Raw genomic sequence first — 17,075 nt, 5'->3', positions numbered from 1 at the left:
CAAAGGAACCAGAAGACTTTCATTTTTAGGTGGTGATGTTTTAAGTTCTAATCTTAGGAAGAAATGCTGTTAGATCAAATTAACTGTAAAAATGATCTATTTTGATCTGATGTGAGAAGACAGGAAATCCCATGTCAAACACAAAAGAGATATAGGGGGTCAGAATTCTTTTGATTACCATGTAATTGCTGCCTGATTTCAAGCGCTGTCTAAAACATCACTGGAAGATGCAGTGTGTAGGTAGCCATGAAAGCAATTTTAAGGCAGATTTTTATTTGCACTGCACATATACTTCACCAGCCTTCTCATTTCCCATAAAACATTTTATATCAAAGGCAATTAAAAAACTTTCTTTAAATTTATGTTTTGTAAGGAGATAAGCAGTAACTAATATGTCAGAGTTGCTGCTTGGCGCCATATTGAGTCCCAGAAATGACCTGGCATTATGAAAGATTCTTCTTCAAAAGGATTAAGGAATACAATAATGTTTTCTTTCTTTCTTTTTCTAGCCAAGGACCCTTGTCATCCATTAGAGCGGTTATCAAGAGATGTAAGTTTGTTTTTTCCTGCTCTGTATTTTCCCCTGTGATATTTTAAATGATGGTTTAGGTTTCCAGCAAGTGATTGTATTTGATGAATCTTACAAAGAATCCAACAAAAGTAGCTTCTCTCTTCTCCTCAGGAGTATTAAACCATTTCAGACAAGCTGTTAGTTTTTCAACTTTCTTTTCAAGTTTCATTTATTGATAAGCCTGTTCCTCAGAATAATATTTTTCTTTTACAGAACTAAACAGTTTTTAAAAATTATCTGGATTATCTGGTCAGTTTTTATGATCTAAAATAAATTTACCATTTTCCATAGGTAGAGACATCTGATGGGTGTAAAAAATGTTAAACCCTGTCCTTTTTGATTCGTTTGTTTCTATAGTGTTTTTATTTAACTGTATAAATGCCTGTGGAGATTGGCCCATGATAGAATTCTTTCCAAAATGGTGCATTCATACTTTCAGCCTTACCTCTTGGATAAAGCTTTACGAAGCCTCTTGGTTAAAACTTGCTCTTGGTGCAGAATTTTAACATTATTTTTAACAAAAGTCTCTGCAAAGTTCCCTTTAGTGTTAGGGAAACTAAACAGAACATGGATTACCTGTTTTAAACAAAAATAAGGAGGGGATTTTTTTTTTTTTTAAACCAACCAAATGGATTTGTTCAAGAATAGCAGAGAATTGCAGTGTGGAACAAGCAAGCTACAGCAAAACCATAGGCAAGTCTGCAGAACAAAAGAGAGGAACATTCTTTTAGTAAGAAAAGGGGGGAATTGGGAAGACTGTTATAAAGGAAAAGCCCATTGCAGTAAACTGGGGAGTTCAAAATATAGTGGCTTCTCACTGACTGAGTTGTGACAGTCTCATTGGCTGGGATTTTGCGGGGGGAGAAGGAAAGCCTTTCTTCTTCCTGAAGGCATAGCAACGAAGTATCTGCTGAGCTCCATCTCTTCCTGTTGGATTTGCAATTGGCGACAAGTGGTAGAGCGTGAGAGCTCCCCCCGCCAGCCTCTCAGCTCCATTTGAAATGAGGTTTCCGATAAAGGAGGGATTTTAGATGTTCTTTGCATTATTTGAGCTGAGGTCACCACCCTGAGAAGAATGTATCCTATTTTTAGAAACATAATTTGTAATATTTAGTATACATTTAGGATATCCACAGGTTGTGAAGAGCATGCATTTGAACGATTGCAGTGAAAATTTTGTAAAGTGGCAATACAGAAGGATATTCTGCATTTCCCACATTTTATTTTTGTTGGTGGTGAATTTATAAAGATGTGGGAATGCCACAGTATGTGTTGAAGGGAATTTAGATATGAAAATGGAAAATTCATGCCTTAGAGCCCTTTGAGGGCGGGGTGGTGTGTGGACAAGATGGGACACACAGAAAATATAAAAAGAAAATTAGGGTCTGGAATTTAGGCAAGAACTTTTTGCTGGAGATATAATTTGGGGTTGTCAAGGTTATAGGCAAAACCCAGGAGTAGCTAAACCCTTAAAGAGAAAACATAGAGGCCAGAGAAGATGACAAAGGACAGAATCTTGGGAAATACTGATGTCTGAGCCCAAGTTCTGCCTTTAGGGTGCTGTAGGGCAAAAGGTGAATGACCCCAAAAAATTCTTCCCTGCTAAGGAGGAGAGACTGAGTCCTGTCTGCTGCCTTCTTCTTGGATTTTCGGACCTCTTTGTTGGGGACTGTAATTTGTACTTGACTTCCCATAGATCCTCTAGGATGGATCTTGCTTTTACCTTGAGGCCCCTATGCCATGCAAGGCTTTGGGAGAAGGCAGCCAAAGTGGAGTGGGCCCCCCCCCAAAAAAAAAGGCTGAAAAGTAATGATCAGGGAAAAAAACAAAACAAAACAGGAGACAACTGTACATTAGAGGTTAAGGGGGGGGAGGTTTTTTAAAAGAATAAGTGAACCACAAATAGCTCTTAATGCTGCAGCAAGAACAAGCCAAAGATGGCTGAGAATAGGTCATCGTATGTGGCCCTTAGGAGGCCAGTGGTGACCTCTGGGAGAGCAGTTTCAGTAGAACACTGACATTGGAAGCTGCACTTCAATTTGAATAATGGATGGAATATGTGGAAGTCAGGACAGCTGGGGTAGGCTACTCTTGTATGACATTTGGTGGTAAACAGAAGAAGGAAGGGCAAGTATCAGAGAGGAGATTTGAACATGACTGTTCAGGATGAGGAAACTTGGAGACACTTGTAGGCAGTGGGGAAGGAATTGACGGAGAGATCAGACTGGAGCATAAAAAGAGGAATTTGGTGAAATAGGGCCCTAGCAGAGAGGAAGGAGACAAAACAACGGGAAAACTTGCTTTGAGGTATCTTTTTTAAAAAAACAAACACTAACTCCGTCGTCTTTTAATTCTTATGTATCAGTTACTTTGCATACACTCAAAGAAATACTTGTTAGTTGTATTATTCCTGGATGTTTAGGCAAGAAGGCCAAACATCCTCATGTGATACCATGTAAATACAGAATGAAGAATAATTGTGTCCTCCCCTTCTCTTTTGCCTTTTTGCCCATTCTGTAAGAAAAAGTTGTAAACAATTTTTGGCCTACCCAATCCAGTGAAATGTCTGTTTTACTATCCCGTACTTAGTCATCTTTCTCCAGCAAGGAGAAAGACTTCATCACATTTTAAAAGCAACATTCCTTTACTGGTTGTATTTTAAATTCTTCCATAATGATACTGGTTCCAATCAAGACCTGAGGTTTTTCTTTCTGCAGTCATCCTTGTGAGCCCTAAATATTATGGGTAAAAATTTTGAAGGTATTATACTTCGAAATATCTGGAATTTCATGCTTTTCCTGTCATTAACTTTTTAAGAGAAAATTTTTCTCTGAAATTCAGATTCAGCTAATGAATGCCTACTGTGAGTCAGGAACTGCTCACATACATTATAAGACAATACTCTGCATGGTAGATGTTAACCCCATTTTACAGATGGTAGGGTCACTGAGTCTTGGAAAGGTGAAATGGCTTCACGAGGTAAATCTGAGATTTTAATCTAAGCTGCCTGACTACAACGTCATTGAGCTTTCAACTCTACAGATGTTCTTGTTATCATGTCAAACACGTCCAAATCATACCCAGTCTCAAGGAAATGTTAGTGAGTTATTTTATTTTTATTGTGATTTTCATTGGCAAGGTGGTACTATAGCAATGATGCTTATAATATTATAACCCTTCTGTGTGTTTATTTCATCTGATCATCATCTAATCAATGATTTTGAATTATCCAGCTCTCCTGGCTCCACGAGTTGTTAAACTGCCTCAAGGAACAAAGGGTCCCAGCCCTTCCCATAATAGGCTATGTGACCTGGGATAATTCATTTAACTTCTCTGTGTCCCATCCTCCCCATCTCTAAGGTTGGAGTAGGATGATCACTGAGCGTCCTTCCGTGCTTATGATCCTGTTGGAGTTGAGGAGGATTCTTTCTTAGTGCTAATATTGTAAATCCAGATCTCAGTCTTTTATAAACAGCTGAATATGAATTTATTTTGTACTTAGAATTTAACCATATAAACTAGACAAGTTTGAAAATAATTCTGTGGAAGGATAGGATAACTTTTAACTGGGGCCTTAATTCGAAATGCACAAAAGACTAGCTAGCAATCTGTGGCAGGGGTTAAAAGGAGCATGTTGGTCTGTATGAGCGTCGGGGGCAAATTCGTTCGTCCTGGCAACAGCTACACCAGATCTGTTTGATCTGGGAAAGTGAGAATGAGAGGAAGTGGATAGTTGAGAAATTAGCAGGAACAGTGTGAGATGCTGTATGAAAATCTGACGTATTTCTAGCCACTAAACTTGTTCAACACTGACAAAAAGAACCAGTCATTCTGTAAGGATTGGGACAAAAGAGATTTCATAGATGAGTGAATGTGAAGGAAAAAAAATTCAAAGCAGGAGACAGAAAAACAGTGATTCTCAAAGGACGTGGAGGAGATCCACAATAAGGCTGGGAGGCTTTCTCTCCCTCGTTCTGCTGCCTCCAGAGCGGGAGTACCCCTCAGCTAACCAGGGTGCTCCTGTTACTAACCACCTCTGGTGTGAAGGGGAAGAATCAAGTGAAAAGATTTAAGAGAACGTAAATTGACTACTGGATTCCCCTTTGAGTACTGTATTCATACTTTAAAATTAATCCCTATTGAAGTAGCAAATTGATTTTGCAAAATGGTTTTTAGGGTTTTTTTTTGTTTTTTGTTTTTTTGGCGTTTTTTTTGCAATGTTGTTAAAAACTATAGGTTTACTGGGGTTATGTGGGTGAATGTCCTGGTCTGCACAGATGTCTCCTTGCCACAACCTATTTCTTTACTCTCTGAAATGGTGGTGCATCAACTTTCCTTTTCCATCCAAGTGTGCTGGTGGGGGAACAAACAGCGGCATGGCAGATCCGTGTTGTGCCTGAATTCCTTTTAAAGCATAGGCAACTGGTTCACCCCTTTTTTCCCCTCCCTTTCCTCTTCTATAACCCCTTCTTTTTTTCCCTTAGCACTCATGAATAGTGCACAGCAAAAATGCCCCGTGGAAGAGGTATGTTTGTGACAATGACATGATACCTTTTTAATAGTGTTGTGTCTGCTGATTCTAATCGGCTGTCGTGATGGTGGTGACGTGATTGTAGCGCACTTGCTGAGCCTCTGTCTGACTTCGTGCAACCATTCGTACAAATCAGATGTGCTACTCGGAGCTTGAGCCTCTCTGTCCTCTTTTATTCCAGGAGACAAAATGCATCTCAGCTTGGTTTAGCTCTCAATAAAAATAGGCTAATGATACGAAGGTAGGACTCCTGATAGACCAGCCCAGCATAGGTTCAGCTGTCGCAGCTCCATCTCCAGCCTAGATTTCATTCCCACCTCCCACCTCCACCCCTGCATCCCAGCTTTGGCAGCCTCCGTGTTCAGAGAGGACCCGAAGTTAATAGGAGGAAAGAAAGAAAAGATTCATACTGTCAGCCTTTTCAAGTCAGAAGAATTAAAAAAGTAGAGTACTAGAGAGAGATGAAGGCGACTGGCAGAAATAGTTTATATCTGAAACAAATTCCCCTTCGTGTGCATATCTTTACAGTATAGTACTTGAAGATTTTCTTAAAGGAACTGTTAGAATGTGCTTCTTGAAAATAGGAATAATATTCTCCATTACACGTATGTGTAATATGTGACACCAAATGTGACATTTTCCAGATCATATGATTAAGACTGGATTTAATTTAAAAATAAATTTGGAAAAAGTCTGAACCATCTAGCTTTTTGAGTTTGAGGCTAAAAGGAAAAGTCAGTGCTGCATATACAGTAATATGTGCTAAAACATGTTTATAAAAGTGTTGTGAACAGTTTTTGCATTTATTACTATCTTTTGAATTTAAGTAATAAAACAATTCAAAGGTTATAAGAGTCCAGAAAAATGAGAAAATAGATGAAAATTGGACCCCTTTCACTTTCTTTACAATAGAGTTGTAAACAAACATCACAAAAGTGCAGTCATATGGATTAAAATAGATATTTAAAATTTTTTCTGCCTATTGTAATTTCATGTCATTGTCATAATGCTCTTACCAGGCAATTTGTATTTAATAGTTTTTTCTTTTCTCTTTTCATTCTTCAAATTATTTTCAGAACCATGGAATGTGCTTTGGGGAATTTTTGAAATCTATGTTTTCTTATGCAATTCAAATCTGTAACTGAAATTAATTTTATGCCATATAAAAAGATCAGTTTGATTTGCTTTTCTGCTTAAGGATGTTAAAATTCATACATCCTCTATGATTTCAAGTATAAGCTAATTTTTTCCCATAATGTACCCTATAAAAATATAAACCTTTATTGAATATACTGATTTTGTATTATAGCAGTTTATTCTTTCTTCTGTAGCTTCTCGGACTTCTTTTCAGAGCGAGCTTCATCGAGATAGGAGGTATGGTTATAACAGAGGTCATATATTTTGCTAATAATGAAATCGAAGTCTGCTATGTATCAGTTAGCCAGTTAAATATTTCTCTTTCATAAGCCATGTATTACATAACCAGTGTTCCGCCTCACCAGTACATTTCCTGAATTAATCCGTAAGTTAGAATGATGAAAATTTTGGTGGGAGAAGAAGCAATACAAGCCTCAAAATGTTCTTTTGGCAATGATTATTTGTTGAAGTTAATTTTTTAAATGTTTATTAAGCACCTGCTATATGTAAAGCACTGTTGTAACTGCTTCAAAGAATTGCTCAAAGAAATGCTTTGTACCTCCTAGCTACTTTGTAAATGTTGCATAAATAAATGGATGACAAGATAGAAAATTGAATGGAAGAATAAGGAGGGAAAAAGAGGCAGGGTGGATGGATAGCTGAATGGATAAATGGCTGCATGGCTGGTGTGAGGGGAGGAGGGAGGAGGGAGGGGAGAGTCATTGGATAGATAGAAGGAAGGACCAGTAAACACACACAGATGGTAGAATGAATGGAAGCATGGATAGGTAGATAAATAGATGAATGGATTTTTGTAAGACATGGTCCCTGCTTTCACATTTCTTACAGGTAGGATAGAATAATGAAGAGTGAGGATTGTAGAGTCAGACATAACCACGTTCAAATGCTGACTGACTCCACTGCCTTCTCACTGTGGCCTTGGGCAAGCTGCTTAACCTTTTCTTAGCTTCTGTATCCCCATCTTTAAAATGTTGCTAATCAGGCGCGCATGGCTGGCTCAGTTGGTACAGCATGCAACTCTTGATCTTGGGGTTGTTAGTTCGAACCCCATGTTGGGTACAGAGATTACTTAAAAATAAAATCTTTTAAAAAAAATGTTGCTAGTCATACCTATCTTAAGGCTGTCATAAGGATTACTGCATGGGTAGTGATTAGTATTTATTAGCCACTAACTTATTATTTAGTTAGACAAAAGCTATAAGCAGAGGTTTTTAGGTAATGCAATTCAAATTTAATCAATAAGCAGGTTCTACTGTTTCATGAGCTGGCACAAGAATGCGTGAATATGCCCAGTTTTGATAATAGCAGTGCTTTTCTTTTTTTTTTAAGATTTTATTTATTTATTTGACAGAGAGATAGAGCCAAAGAACACAAGCGGAGGGAATGGCAGAGGAGAGGGAGAAGCAGACTCTGCACTGAGCAGGGAGTCTGACGTGGGGCTTGATCCCAGGACCCTGCGATCATGACCTGAGCTGAAGGCAGATGCTCAACCATCTGAGCCACCCAGGCGCCCCAATAGCAGTGCTTTTTTATTTTCATTTTCTGTAAAGTGCTCGAGAAAGGCAGGGCGGATATCATCATCCCTGTTTGTTAGATGAGAAAACTGAGGCTCAGAGAGGTTGATTGTTTGCTCAGGGTCACACAGTTGGTGTTTGTTAGGAAATGAGGTTGAATATAAAGTTTAAACACGAGAATGTAGAATCAGATTAAGAAAATGATGAAAGGAGCCGTGCCTGAATCACTGTGGCTCCTCAGTATTACAGGTTAATTATCAAATTCATATACCACACTGACCAGGAGCACAGACACACATAGCAGGGTCTAGAAGTGAACATGCAAACTCTAAACACTTAGAGATGATTTTGAATTAGGGCAGAGGCTGGGTGAGGAGGAAAAGGATAGTCCTCTTATATGGTATCATATCAGAGTATATCTTTTATAATGGCAGAAAACAAAACAATTCTATTTGACCAGTGTACTTTCTGCCGTACGTATATTATTATGTTCGTGGTATAGGCAGGATAGCAGAACCCTGGAATGAAGAGATGGTGTGGGTCTTACTTAGCCCTTATCCTTATCCACCAAGGCAGAGCTGAGTGTGCTCAAGGTACATCTCTAACTTTGAGCCCCGGAGTCCTGGAAGATGACTCTCGTTCTCCCTTGATAGCCCAGGCCAGACAGGTCATTTCTAGGACTATGGAGGTTCTTATGTAACTTTTTTGGGGCAGTGGTTGTTTTCACGACTCTCTGGACATTTGCAGATAGACGATAGCTTGTTACCAACCTGCAAACCCTCACTGAGGTCTTGTCTGCTAGGCGCCCAGAGATCACCATCGTGGCAGCTGAGCCCCTGAGGCCGTCCTCGTGGTTTCCAGGAGCCCCACCCCCAGGACTGGGATTTCCCCCTTCTTCAGCAGCAGGCCCTTGGAGGCCCAGTGAGCTGGTTCCTGCTGAGGTAAATAAGTATTACATTCTCTTGGCATTTTATTTTTAAAAGTGAGTTCAAAGATAAAAAGAGTGAGACTGTTAATACTTTGGCTCTTGTCCGTAGAGGTCTAAAATCTTCATTCTTTTATTTTGCAGCTCCCACCATCTTATGAACAAGTCATAAAAGAAATCAACCAAGTTCAAGTTAATACTACGAATAATAATAATGCTGCTGCCACTCCAAGGCACACAATTACGTCTGCAACTCAGACTGACTTTACAGAAGAATTAGACAACCATCTGCCTCAGAGTAGTGCAAGTAATTTGTCCTCCCTAATTCTGACCTAGTTCTAGGGAAGTAATCAGTAGGCTTCTAGGCTTTAAATAATTTGTGACTTGTGCATAATGCATCGAGCTCTGCTTCCCAGTCAGTGTGATCACTGTGTGCTTCCTTTATTTTGGTTTGCTGTGATTATTACAATAGATCATTCTCATGAGCCGCATTCCCAATCTCGGGGGCTCACCCCAGTTCATATCGCAAAAAAATCATCCTTTTAACCATGGTTGTATTACTGCTGATCCCCTTTATTCCCATTGAGGAGGTTATATTTAGCAACTTAAACTTGACAGAGTGTAAGATATTAGGCTTTTAAAAAGCATTGTTTTCAAATAACAGAGATGAGAGTAAGTTACTTTGGAAAAGTAAAGCAAGCAATGTTGGAATTCTGACGAGAGGGAAAGGGTTCATGTGGTAAGTCTCCTGGGAATCAAGAATTTAATGGTGTTTTAAAACTATTATGTAATGAATATTTCTCTTATGAATAAATAGAACTTGAACACTCCTGTGAGAAGCGGAGTGTAAACATTTCCCCTTGATTTTGGAATTACTTTTTACTAATTAAGGAAACCAAGATCTCTTGATATTCTACATGTATATTTAAACAGTCTGTGTATCTTGTATTTTTTTTTCTTTTAAATTACAATGTTGCAACTTCTGTCTGTGGGTTTTGGTCTTGTCAGCACTACAGGCACCTCTCAAGCCTCTCCAGCCTTCCCCGGCGGTCGCAGTCAGTGATCTTCCAACAAATGTGGCACCTTTAATCGTCTTTGATATTTCAGAAGAACAGAATTGTCCAGAGAATTCCAGTGCTGCAAGATGTCCAGTGCCAAGACCAAGATCAAAAGCCAACCTCAGACCAGTAGCCAGAGACAGTCACATTAAAGCGCCAAATCACCAGAAAACCAGCCCCACGGCCACAGAAAAGGAGTCCTCGCTGAGCCAGCCCCAGTCTTTGTTGGACAGTACCAACGACTTGGAGAGTCAGGCAGTGATGAACATTATGAACACAGAACGAAGCCAAAATAGTGTCGTTTCAAGAATCAAAGCATTTGAGGGTCAGACAAATAAAGAAACCTCGGGACCACCGGTGAAACCGGAAATTGCTCCCCGCACACTCCCCCCCAGGCCTGCTGTTCCCTCAGGGAAACCCTCAGTGGCTCCCAAGCCGGCTGCCAGCAGAGCTTCTGGAGAGTGGGACTCCCGGACTGAAAACAGACTCAAGGTGGCCCCTAGGGAAGGGCTCACCCCGCACTCTCCACTGCAAGTAGGGAGCATCCCAGCAACCAAACCTGAATTGCCAAAGAAACCAAATGCTGGCCTTACACGAAGTGTTAATCATGAGATTCTGGGAGGAGGGCCCGTGGCTGAGAGCCCTGACGGTGGGAAGAAAGTCCCAACTCCTGCTCCTCGGCCTCTGTTGCCGAAGAAATCGGTTTCCTTAGAAAACCCCAACTCTACAGCTCTGCCGAAACCAGTCACCGTTCCTCCCCGACTCTCAGTGGCGTCACAGGCCAAAGCATTCAGGTCACTGGGAGAAGGACCCCCGGCCATCTCCCCAGCTCCAGCTCTGCAAAGCAAGCCTCCAGGGGACATTGACCTTATCAGTTTTGAAGATGATGTTTTACCCACACCAGCTGGGAACCTGGTTGAAGAATCTCTTGGTTCAGAGATGGTTCTGGGTGAGTAAAAAGGAGAAGTGGAAGGGAGTGTAAACTCATCAGAGGGCGTCTTGAATGGCACTTGCTGTTTTCGTTTCTACGACCTAATTTCTGGAGGGGTGTGCCTGTGTGTGTATGCACATGCCTGTGTGTGTGTAAGACAGAAACACAGAGAGATGAAGAAACATGGAGCTGGGTAGGAGATGGAGACAGAGAGGGACAGGAAAATCTGGAATGGGGGAAATGGAGACAGAGAAAGACGGAGACATGTATTGATAACGACTACATGAGCCAGAAATAAGCAGACTGGGTCTAGCAACTAAACTAGGTGTGAGGCTGGCTTCCTAATTCTGGCAGGTGGAGAGTCAAGCATCAGGGGAATGCAAGGGAAACTTCTCATAGATGCTAAGTCACACAGTGGCCCCAAAAGGGCTCCTCAGATTGAGCTGGCCTCGCTGGGAGAGCCAAGCGAGGCGCCGGCCCCGGGGAGGACTCGGGCGAGAGCAAAGCCGGGAATGAGGACCCAGCCATATGTAGCAAAATTTTTTTCGCTAATCTTCACAGGACATCTTCCCTGGGGAATGCAAAGTTTTGTAAATAAAATACAACAGCTGTACATTTCCTGCCAGGATCAGGACAATTAAATTTCTCAAGAGGAAATTCAGAAAGTATGTTTTCTTTCCTCACACTGTTCAGATGAAGGGTATGATAGTAAAGCTTACCTTTGATTTGTCAAAGTGAGCTGCTTTACTTGTCATTGATGATTCCTTTTACTGCTGTTTACTTATTTGGATAGCATTTGTGAACATATAAGCCTAATAGTATTTTCAAAAGGTTAGCTGTCATCTTATAAATGTTCAACATGCATCAAAATGGGATAAGCTCTGTGATTCGAAACCAAATTCTGCACAGCACAGGTGTATTTTAAATGATAACAAACATGTTTATTAAATATTTATCATGCATACAACATGTACAGCATGCCTATAAGGGGTAGAAGGACAGACGTTAGAATATACTGAGCTTCTGCAGTGTTCCAAACCTTCTGCTAGATACCCAGACCTACATCATTTAATTTAATACTTAGAGTAATCCTCTGCAAGGTATTGTTGGTCTCAGTTTGCAGAAGAAAATGAGACAGAGAAATCAATGGGTAGCTTGCCCAGTGTCATAACACTAACAGCTTCCAAGGCATGATTCAGACATCATCTTTTTATTCTAGGTCTAGTGTATTTTTCATTATATTACCTTGCTACCCAACATTTGTATGAATCCTTAAGCCAGGTAACACTTCAAGTCTTTGTTACGTCATTTTTTTAATTTAAACCTTTTTGGTGTTAACAAGGTTCAGGGTAGGATAGGGATGGTAAATCCAACAACAGCAAGCTGTTAAGGGGTGGAAACAGCACAAGCCAAAGAAATCCCGCCTTTTGTAGAAACTGCTGGATTCTGTGGAGATGGCAACTTGGTTAATAACTGCTGAGAATTTATTCCCTGTCATCAAACAGATAATTACAGTCATCTTCCAAAAGAAGGTCAACAGTATACATTCAACGTGAATATAGTCTCATGTCTCATACTCAGCCTTTTCTGTTCCTTGATTTCTACCACCTCGTTGTACGATATTTAATTATGTAGGCAGTCTCTTAGCAAAATGTGTAATTTGCTTGCCCTGCCTGACTTTAACCATTGCTCTCGACTGTGGAATTACACTGAATGCTTACTTTGTCATCTTTCTAAACCTGCTCCTCTTCCTATTTTCTGCACCTCACTTAATAATGCCATCATATACCCAGCCTTCCTTAGAGAATCCTAGAGATCATCTTCGAGTCTTCTACATGTCACACCGTGGCTGTTTGTTTAGACTTGGAGGCAAATAGGCCCACCGACCACTTAATTGCTATGTGACTTTGGGCAGTTTACCCCACTGTGCCTCAATTTCCTCATCTATAAAACATGGTAATAATAATACTCATGGAGGCAGTGTGAGGATTAAATGTGATTATGCAGGAAGGCCCTGTCCCATTGTCTGAAACATGGTAAGTGCTCATTAAGTAGTAATTATTGTTACTTCTTGCCCTTCACATCCAATTAGTACCAACTCCTGCTGGTTTAACCTTCTAAGTAGTTCTTGAGTCCTCCTTTCATTTCCATCCCCCTGTACTGCCCCACGTTAGGCCTTTATGCCAGGTTACTGCAGTGGCCTCCTAAATTGAGCCCCAACTTCTGCCTCAAACCCATCATCCTCCATATTATGGCTACCCAAGGGATTTTTCTAGAGGGTACGTTGGACCTTGTTGCTGCCCTGCTTAATGTCCTCCAGAGGCCTTTAGGATCACCTCTGAATTCCTCAGCATGTAGAGAGATTTTTGTTTGTTTATTGATTTGGGGCTTTGTGACTTTTTGATGGTGTATCAATAGCATTGCCTTTGTAAATAAAGGATCATAATCTCTTTGTGAAACCTTACGATTAAGTAAGATGATTAAATCCTGGCATTAGTCAGAAACTGAGAGATTGACACGAGAGAAAGGAGAGGAACTCACAAATATGTCTTCCCTCCTCTTCCTTCCCTCAAAAAGAAAGAAAATCTAATAAAGCAGTTTTCATAAAATGAAGTTGCCGTATTAATCTCAGGAAATAGAGATCAGAAAATACTGAAGCTGTGAAAACATTGTAAAGATTAGAAAAATTATTAAAGGAAAACTCATAAAACAAGCAATTTAATATTGGATTCATTTCTTGGGTAGAATGCCTTCCAGGTTAATGTAAATGGAGCTGAGAAGTATTAGCAATTCCTCTTCACACCTTTACAAATCATACCCAGATGTCAAAAAAAAAAAAAAAAAGGCAGAATGCCTCTGCTGTCAGCCCCATTACACAGACCAGAATAATAGTTTAGCAGCCAATTTCTGCTCTTAACAGAACTCAAGGGAAAGAAATGACAGAAAAGCAAGCCAAGGCTGGTGAAACTAATTATGATGACAAGCATATTATGAGAGACAGGTAATGGGCAGAAAACTACATTACCATCAGTGTTTTTCTCAGCCCAGTAATGAAGACCATGCGGACAGAGGTGTAAAAGGTGCTGCTTGTTTGGCAGCAGGTGTGGAATAATTGGTTTGGTGTGAGGGGCTAGAAGGAGGGCAGAATAACTACGGGAAAAGAGAAAAATGCCATGGATGTTCCTTAGATTTGGATAGGAGATTTTTTTTTGTTTTTTTCAGATGCTTTGTGTTTTATCTGTAAAAACAAGAGCAAACTCTGTGATAAGAGCCATGGCACTGTGGTTTTTTTTTTTTTTTTTAAGATTTTATTCATTTATTTGACAGAGAGAGAGACAGCGAGAGCAGGAACACAAGCAGGGGGAGTGGGAGAGGGAGAAGCAGGCTTCCCGCCTAGCACGGAGCCCGACGCGGGGCTCGATCCCGGGACGCTGGGATCATGACCTGAGCGGAAGGTAGACACTTACGACTGAGCCACTCAGGTGCCCCTGGCACTGTGGTTCATAACCCCTTCTGGGAATCACAGAACTCTGAGAATCTGATTATCCTGCGAATCTTTTACCTCTCTTTAAAACAGCCCTTTAGCTCATGTATGCCCAATTTCCAGAGCTTCAAGGACCCATTCTTGGACCCCAAATGAAGGACTTCTACAGAATATTGCAGTAACCTCCAATGGACTGCTTAAATAAATAATGGGACATCTACACAGTGGACGATTGTGTGCTAATTAAAAAGGAGGCACACCCCCTATTACTTCCTACTATGGACCAATCCCTGAGATATTATTAGGTGAAAAACGAGATATTATTAGCTGAAAAACACAAGGTATAGTTAATACTCATGGTACTTTAGCTACTGTTTACGTTAACACACACACACACACACACACACACACACACACACACACACGTAGTATCTTTGGAAAGTTGTATAAAAAGCCAGTAACAGAGGTTTTCTTTATGAGGGAACTGGTTTGGCAGGAGAGGATGGGGAACCTGGTTTTGAAATCGCTAACCCTAAGTAGAATTAGGGTGAAAAACGGGAGTTAGCTCTTGTCATCTTTACCACAGAGAGAGATCACACTGATCCTCAGTCTTTGTGATGAGTAGAAATTTTTAAAAAAATAGCATATGATTTTTCTAAATTGCTGTTATTCAAGATTATAAATAAAAGCTAATTATTTTGAACTACATATGTGTAAATAAGACATCCAAAAACATATGTGCATTAAATCCTATTAAATAGAATCAAAAAAGTTATTTTTCTAGTTACCCTATGGAAAATTTTATGGCCATTATTGCCTTTAAAAACCAACTAAAAGGGGTGCCTGGGTGGCTCAGTTGGTTAAGCGACTGCCTTCAGCTCAGGTCATGATCCTGGAGTCCCTGGATCGAGTCCCGCATCGGGCTCCCTGCTCGGCAGGGAAGTCTGCTTCTCCCTCTGACCCTCCTCCCTCTCATGCTCTCTGTCTCTCATTCTCTCTCTCTCAAATAAATAAATGAATAAAATCTTTAAAAAAAAAAAAAAACAACTAAAAGGACTAGACTTTTCTTTTTCTCCCTCCCCCTCCCTTATTTTTAAGTGGTTTTTGGTTTGGTTTGCTTGGCAGGGGAGTTATTTCTCAGCTTCATCTTTTAACTTTTCGTGTTGTGGTTGAATCTATTTTATTGGATTTTTTTTCAGTTACAAAGTAACACGTTTGCTGTAACAAGTCAAACAATACAAACATTTAGTAAAAGAAAAAAAAAATTATCTCCCTCTAGTCCATCCACATCCTCAAGAGTAACCCGTGTGAACAATGTTGTATGTAGCCTTCCATGCCTTTGGACATTTCAAACCAAAGCTTACAAACATACATACATGTACATTTTCCTACTTTTTTTCAGTCCAGTTGGTCTAAGTCTAACTCCTTGTTTCCTGGTACCTGCCTAATATTTCTTAGTGTGAGTGTATCACAGTTGATTCAACATTTCCCCTATCCATGGACATTGCTTTTAATTTTTTGGATTTCTTTTTCTTCTACAGAAAATGCTATAGTAAACACTCTCATAAACATTGCCATTTCTACTAGTGCTCTTATTTCTGAAGAATAAATTTCCAGAATTGAGACTACTGGGTCAAAGGTTATGAACTTTAAATATTTTCGTAGTACCAGCGATCCAGATTCCTGCCTGGCAGTGCCTGGAGTTCCCAAACATGAGATGCTCTTCTTGCTTTATATGTTGCCCACTTTCTTCTGTGAGAGAAAATAACTTGCTCATGAACAGACATAAAAAGTAAACTTCATACTGTGTAGCTAAAGAGATTTGCTTGCACACCATCATCAAGATGAAAAAACAGGCCTCCGGTTCCACCTTCTTATTGAAGTGACGCTCTGTGTCCTCCCCACTAATCTGCGCACCTCGTCTGGATTATAGCCCTGGATGGCACGCAGACAAAGAGGCAGATGCTGAGCTCACTGACTCAGTGAGCACAGCTGGGGCAGGTCATTAAACAGACCCACTCCTGCCAAACAGCCCGCCGTACTAGAACACTAAGACTTTCCTTGCTTCACTGTATTGAGAAAGAACTTTTTTTTTTTTCCCAGAGACATGTGTAGTAGAATAATTTTACATGATCTGAGTACCAATTATTAAAGAGTAGCCAATGATATTAAAAATAAAGACCAAGAAAGAAAGAGTGGGTAACTAGGACACTCTGAGTACTTTGTTATATAAATTGTATCTATACCACTTCAATTTAAATTCTTTAGGTTTAAAAATAATAATTACTGGACCCTTCCATGCAATAGGTGAGGTTTGCACAGGGTGCAGGATTTGGAGCAGGTGTCTTGAGGCCAGTCCTCCAACAGCAAGGATAATTTGGATGCCCCTGTGCTTGGCCCCTCAAGGCATCCATTGGTGTCTTTTCTCCTTTCCCTGCCCCCATTATTCATGCCCTCCCTCCTGGAATGTGAGAGAGTGTAGGTGGCATTCTGGCTCAGAATATAATATGAGTTGGGAAATAATTGAAGTCATCCCGTGCTCAAGATTTTCTTCCCCCTCCACAACCACCCAGAAAAACATCAACTAAAAGCCTATACTAATAACCAAAAGATTATAGGTACAAGAAGCAGCTATTAAAGCAGAAATGCCACCCACTTGTAAGGTAGAACACGGTGAACAGTCACCAGCCTTAATCCTTTTCTTGAATTTTTGGTCCTTTTCCCGACAGAAAACAGAGCCCCGAAAGAATGGGATGTGGCAGCCAAGACTGGGGGGAAGGGAGGACAGTCAAGTCTCTGCCTCAGCTGGGGGGGAAGTCAGTGGGTTCCAACAAGGAGGCAGAGCAAAGGCAATTGTAGGGAGAGATGAATAGAAAGGAAAGATAAACACAGAAGATACTTTG

The 17,075-nt window shown here is 40.4% G+C and overlaps 1 protein-coding gene across 5 annotated transcripts in view; it reads left to right on the top strand.

The window, feature by feature from the left end:
* The window catches only part of SH3D19 (SH3 domain containing 19), a 176,733-nt gene that overhangs the window by 119,902 nt on the left and 39,756 nt on the right, over nucleotides 1–17,075 (top strand). For 3 of the 5 annotated variants that reach the window (XR_013446517.1, XM_078069306.1, XM_078069305.1), the window contains exons 3-7: nucleotides 510–550; nucleotides 6,434–6,476; nucleotides 8,577–8,715; nucleotides 8,844–9,006; nucleotides 9,708–10,706. Coding sequence is in view for 4 of the 5 variants with exons in the window: in XM_078069306.1 (XP_077925432.1) it covers nucleotides 510–550; nucleotides 6,434–6,476; nucleotides 8,577–8,715; nucleotides 8,844–9,006; nucleotides 9,708–10,706 (1,385 nt within the window). In the remaining variant the exon portion in view is untranslated. Of the gene's footprint in view, nucleotides 1–509; nucleotides 551–5,055; nucleotides 5,097–6,433; nucleotides 6,477–8,576; nucleotides 8,716–8,843; nucleotides 9,007–9,707; nucleotides 10,707–17,075 lie in introns of all 5 variants that reach the window. The other 2 variants (XM_078069307.1, XM_078069308.1) reach the window with 1 other exon arrangement.

Source organism: Halichoerus grypus, chromosome 3 (genome assembly GCF_964656455.1).
Source record: "Halichoerus grypus chromosome 3, mHalGry1.hap1.1, whole genome shotgun sequence".
Classification (NCBI taxonomy): Eukaryota; Metazoa; Chordata; class Mammalia; order Carnivora; family Phocidae; genus Halichoerus; species Halichoerus grypus.
This window is presented reverse-complemented; position numbering and strand designations above follow the sequence as displayed.